Genomic DNA, 6,000 nt, shown 5'->3' with positions numbered 1-6,000 from the left:
CCCTTAAGCTTTGAAAAATCCGGTTTCCTGATTGGTCCTCTTGTCAGGTGTTTGGTTCCCTTTGTTAACCCTTTACAGGTAAAAGAAACATTAACCCTTAGCTATCTGTTTATGATGCAAGCACCACTTTTTCCCAACATGAGGCCCATGATCCTCCTTTGGAATGCCCAGGTACTGCCGGTGGGCCTGCAGATTGAGTCTTTGTATGTGCAGATGGGAATGGAGGTGTCTAGAAACCCATTTGTCTGTGCACATTGAATTGTCGTAATGGCACTCACAGAAAGAGGAGACTGAGTGCAGGCAGACCTTGGGCAAAACCCACGTCCGTGCCCAGGACTAGCACAACACTGTCTGCCAGTGATGGGATTTAAACTCTGAAGGGAGGTTAGTGAGAGTCAAGTGATGCCAAGGGCTCAGGCTGCATCAGGGTGAATTTCACCCTTTATCAAGGTTTGGCCCCAACAAGCTCACAGCCTATTTTGTAAGAATCCAGGATTGCCTCAGTGTCCTAGGGCAACATTTCCCCTCCCAGAGCTGTTGGATGGTGCAGGGGCTGCTGTTTGCCCATAACTGAAAAGTTCCTTGGGAGGCAAAGTGCTGCATTACTCCTCCAGGACCCTGTTTCGAGAGTGGCTCAGACTGTGTGCTCCAGAGGAAGGTGTACATGCTGCTCCAACATTTAATACTGTGTCCCAAGGAGAAATCTCTTCCTCAGCTCAACTGGCAATCGGTTTCGCACCTCCTCATACCTTATGCTGTCATTTGCATCCTCAGATAGTGTTCTTCTCCATATAAACGTCAAATCCTTTTTAATCTTAGTAATCTATTTGCTTCCATCATATCCTGCAGTGGTGAGTTCCACAGGTTATTTTTGTATGTGTGTGTATAATGAAAGAAATAAAGCACTGGGTTTTATCCATTTGGCATTGGTTGCCAAACAGGAAACCGCTTGTGAAATTAACACATCCTGAATGTTCTCTCCCCCAAAGTTTTCTGGCTTTATCTCCATTTGGTTCCTGACCCAGAGATATTTTAGCAGATCTGAAGCTTATCCACTTTCTTGCACTGTGATGCATTTAGTCCGTCACCATCTGATATGATCTTTTTCTCATTTCTCAGGTGATCGAGGACAGAAAGGCGAGAAGGGAGACAGAGGTGGCGAAACAGGTAAGCAGCTGCTATCGTGAGTGGTAATCGCTGTTGCACTTCTCCCAAGGAGGTGTGATAGGCTCTGCTGTTGGTCTATTGCAGATACTGCAATGGGCACAGGGGATGAGGAATTGCTTCTTTATTCTCCCCCAGCAAGTAAGTGGCTAGTCTGTGCCCTGTAGAATTAGATGGGATTCCCACTTGCATGTCTTTGTGTCCCTTGTAGCTGCAGATGTTCTGCTCATCACATGATTGACTCCTCCTTAACGACATTCTGCCGTTCTCTCTGGACCTGCCCTGTGCGTAACACTGACATTTATACGTGGCCTGTGTTTATCCCTCTCTATTGGTCTTCTTCAGCATTTTCCTTCCATATCCTTCCAGTTTAGTGTCCATTCCAGCTCTGCCCCCTCCGCTCTGAGGAGACCGTATCCCTCCAGCTTAGTGTCCATTCCAGCTCTTCCCCCTCCGCTCTGAGGAGACATATCCCTCCAGCTTAGTGTCCATTCCAGCTCTTCCCCCTCCGCTCTGAGGAGACCGTATCCCTCCAGCTTAGTGTCCATTCCAGCTCTGCCCCCTCCGCTCTGAGGAGACATATCCCTCCAGCTTAGTGTCCATTCCAGCTCTGCCTCCTCCGCTCTGAGGAGACCGTGTCTACACCTGTGAAATGCTCCCTAGCTTGGGTGTGGCTGAGACACAACTTCCTGGAGCCGGGGCTCTTGGCTAGCCTGCGAAATCAAGCCGTCTGATCAGAGAGGTTTTAAGGCAAAGGTTATTCTTAAGAGCAGTTCTCCTGAACCTTCTGTGCACTAAGGGCTTGCCTACGTAAGCAATTAGGCTGTGGCAAGCTGGGATGTGACTCTAGCCTGTAACTAGTGTTAACCGTTCGTCAGAGCACCTTGAAGTGGGGTGAGTGCTGATCACATTAGCGAATGGTTCACATGCGTCAGCAAGGCTCACACGGACAATTGAGTCCGTGGCAGGCTCGTGCTGGATTGAGTCACGCCCCAGCGTGCTGCGATCTAATGGTTCATATGGACAAAGATCTAAAACAATTCGGACCTGTGATGCTCCACTGATGCAGCTCCACTGGTGGTAGCAGGGGCGGAGTCTGCCCTTTGCCACTGTGGAGTCGAAGCCTCTTCGGGCTGTTAAGAAAGCTAAGCAGTCGTGAGGTGAGAGAAAAAGATTTAGTTGGGATTGGTCCTGTTTTGAGCAGGGGGTTGGACTAGATACCTCCTGAGGTCCCTTCCAACCCTGATATTCTATGATTCTACCATCACGGATCGGGAAGGAACTAAGACGGAGAACAAAAAGTAGGAGCAAATCATCCATCGTCATCATGGCCAGAGGTTAACGGTGGGTACACAAGGCTCTGTACAAGGACCAGTGTTATTTACTAGTAATCTGGAAAAAGGGGAGGATAAAGTGGCAATATCTGCAGATGACACACAATGAACTGGGTTTGACTCATTGAGTCTACAAGACTATGAGGCCACGTCTACCCTACAACAATGCAGCTGCAGCTGTGCCGCCATGGTGCCGGAGCGTGGCCATTTCCTACATCGATGGAAGATGTTTTTCCATTCTGTGGGCAATCCACCTCTCCGAGAGGTGGTAGGTAGGACACCTCAGTGTGTCTACGCTGGGGATTATCTCCCTAACTACACTGCCCAAGCTTGACATTTTTCACAGTCCCGAGTGATGTAGTTAGGTTGATCTAGTTTTTACATGTAGACCAGGCTCCATGCCAGCTGAAATTCAGTACTGACAAATGCCATGGTAATGCACCTTGGAAGACATAATTCGGAGTATTGGTATGCAGTGCTGGGTCTTCCAACATGGAGGAGAAGAATTCTGCATGCCTGGGGACTGAGGTGGGAGGTAGATATATTTATTACCATACTTGTGTACCGATAGTGCGGCAGTTCCAGCATAACCTTTATTCCACTCCCCAGCATCTCTTATTAAGACTATTGGAATATCCAGAGCAAAATCTTCCAGCGCTGTTAAATAAAATATGTCCAGGCTGATTCTGCTGCAGCAAAGGCTCTTGGCAGGAGAGGGTTGGCTCCATCAAGGCTAATCGGGATCAGGATGTTGATACCTGCAGCTGAGTCTGACTTTCTGCCTCCCGGTTCTTCCCTGGAAATAAACAGGGTTGATGGATCAAGTTCAAATCTGCAAATTCATTTGGCCATGCACATTTATTTATTTTACTGGCAAATTAAGCGTGTTGCCTCTAAACTGGCTATAGAGTGCCAGAGTTATGACCTTGTTCCTTCCTGGGCACATCCCTTCCAGAGCAGCCTGTCTTCAGGCTCCGTCAGTAATGAACACCAGACTAGCACAAGGGTGTTCTTTCACCAAGACAGCATAAGCACAGGGATGGGGCTTTGGGGCTGACCTAAGGCTAACAGAATCAGGTGGTGACATGTCCTGGAAGGGTCCCCTTTATAATCTGGGCTAGGACTCTGGAACAACCACAGATCCCAGGCGAGCCATCCCAGGATTTAGGTGAATATGCGGTGGACCTGGGACCAGATGTTAGGGGGAGTGTTTAGCCACTCGTACACAGCTCTCCAGCCCAGCTGGATGTACTGAATAAAGCTGCTAGGTCTTTGCCTTAGCTAGCCATGGTGTATTCAATATAGGCTGGGATGCAGCAGTGGCAGAAGCCAGTGGCCTGGTGAGCTACCAATTAGTAGGTTGTAATACCATGGGGGAGGAGGCGGGGTTTTGTTCCTTTCCCCAGATCAGCAGCAGTTGGCGGGGTCAATCCAGGAGAGGCTGCGTCCAGTCTTCTTTCACCAGGATGGTTGCAGCCATAACCTGAAGATGGAGGAAACGATAGGGAAGGGGATCTGGGGGGAGGGGCTTGATGGGCTCACAGAACCCCGGCCCTGAAAAACACCAGGATGCTGATCCAGACTCTGGATTCTTCCACCTCTGGATCATGCCTCCCACGACATCTGTGCTGCACCAGAGCCAGGAAACAGCCGATAACTTTCCCAGGGGCTGGACCTAGACTGTGGAACTCACTGCCACAAGAGACAACTCTACCCACTAAATGCAAGACTCATCCCTTTGACTTAGCTTTCCCTCCCTAAGTGCTTCATGCAAACACACACGGATGACAGACTCCTCTCTCTTCAACCCAAGCTCTTTCTTCTGCCACTGGGAAGGGAAGCAGAGCAAGAAATTGTTGTTCTCTGTATTTCTTTTGAACTCCTCAGGGAGTGCTCAGACCTGGCATGGATGGGCCCACTGAACAGACAGAGTGTGAGCTGGGGCACTGGCAGGGAAGAAAGTCTTCTCTGAAAGCATGAAATCACTACTTCCAGGAATACGTGATCCCTCCCCTGCAAGCTGGGGATACACTGAACTCTCGAATAGCCTTCTCGTGCCTTTGAATGGCTTTTCCAGGAATCTCTGCCCTGCAGAGGCTGGCCTGGAAGAGGGACCAGCCAGAGAGTCCTCTTCTGGGAAATGAGAAATCCCAGAAAGTAACCAGGTCCCTGAAGCTGTTTGTTTTTATTCCGGGCGTGGGAGAGGGACCGGAGGGTAAGCCGTGACATTATCTATGGGGCAGAGATCCTGGAGGAGTAAACAGAGCCCAGGGAGTGACACGCTCTCATCCCCTGCGTATGCTTCTGCAGGGATAGGAGGAGTGCACAGCAGAGGGGACGGCGCTGGGAAATAGAGGCTGACGGGCAGCAGGACCACCCGGAGAACAGAAGGCTCAATGGGCAGGAGGCAGTTAGGATATCAAAAACAAAGGAGCGAGGCTGAGTCTGTGGGTGCTCTGAGGCTCAAGCACCCACCGAAAAAAAGAATAGGGGGTGTTCAGCACCCACCAATCACAGCTGTTCAGCGGGCGCTGCCGATCAGCTGTTTGGCTGCTGGCAGGAGGCACTCAGGGGAGTGCGGAGGGCAGGCGGGGCGCCTGTGGGGAGGGGGCAAAGTGGAGGCAGGAAGAGGTGGAACGAGGGCAGGGCCTCAGGGGCAGGGGTGGAGTAGGGGCGGGGCCATGGGGCGGAGCAGGGGTGGAGCACACACCTGGAAAAATACAAGTCCGTGCCTGTGAGCCAGGCAATGAAAGGAGGTTACAGGGTCGGGGTGAAGGGCAGCAGGATGCGGCCAAGCAATGGGGAGTGGAAAGCCCGAGGCATAGAGGGAAGGAGGTCGATGGAGGAGGGGAGCCGGCAGGAAGGAGCAGGGCTGAGCTGGCCCAAGATGACCAAGTGGGCCTCACCTGGGAGCCATCCAGTGCTCGAGGTGGGGGCTCTGGAGTTAAAGTAATGGAGCAGCTGAGCAAGGAAGAGGCCGCTCGCACCAGTGGGAAGGAGGTTGCTGCTGAGAAGAGAAGGAGTTCTCCCTAGATCTGACGCTGGGAGCAACCCCAGGGTAGAGCAGGCCTCGGCGGCGGGGCAAGCCTGGGTGAGCCCCAAGAGACTGCCCGGTTTAGGGCTGCCAGGCGGCCGGTTTTCTACCAGAACACCTGGTCGAATAGGGACCCTGGTGGCTCCAGTCAGCGCAGCTGATGGGGCCATTAGAAGTCTGGTTGGTGGGCAGCAGGGCTAAGGCAGGATCCCTGATGCCACACGGCTCCCAGAAGCAGCCGGCATGTCTGGCTCCTAGGTGCAGGGGCGGCCACGGGGGCTCTGTGCACTGCCCACACCCCAAGCGCCAGCCCTGCAGATCCCATTGGCCGGGAAACATGGCCAATGGGAGCTGCAGGGGCGGCACCAGTGGGCACGGGTGGTGCACAGAGCCCCCGACCCCTCCACCTAGGAGCCAGAGGGACATGCTGGCCGCTTCCAGGAACCATGCGGAGCCAGCTGCGCTGCC

The 6,000-nt window shown here is 52.4% G+C and overlaps 1 protein-coding gene across 2 annotated transcripts in view; it reads left to right on the top strand.

Moving 5' to 3' along the window:
• The window catches only part of SCARA5 (scavenger receptor class A member 5), a 155,144-nt gene that overhangs the window by 125,830 nt on the left and 23,314 nt on the right, over window positions 1–6,000 (top strand). For both annotated transcript variants that reach the window (XM_032801714.2, XM_032801713.2), the window contains exon 7: window positions 1,120–1,167. In XM_032801714.2, the coding sequence (XP_032657605.1) occupies window positions 1,120–1,167 (48 nt within the window). The remainder of the gene's footprint in view (window positions 1–1,119; window positions 1,168–6,000) is intronic.

This window comes from Chelonoidis abingdonii, chromosome 3, assembly GCF_003597395.2.
Source record: "Chelonoidis abingdonii isolate Lonesome George chromosome 3, CheloAbing_2.0, whole genome shotgun sequence".
Lineage (NCBI taxonomy): Eukaryota > Metazoa > Chordata > Testudines > Testudinidae > Chelonoidis > Chelonoidis abingdonii.
This window is presented reverse-complemented; position numbering and strand designations above follow the sequence as displayed.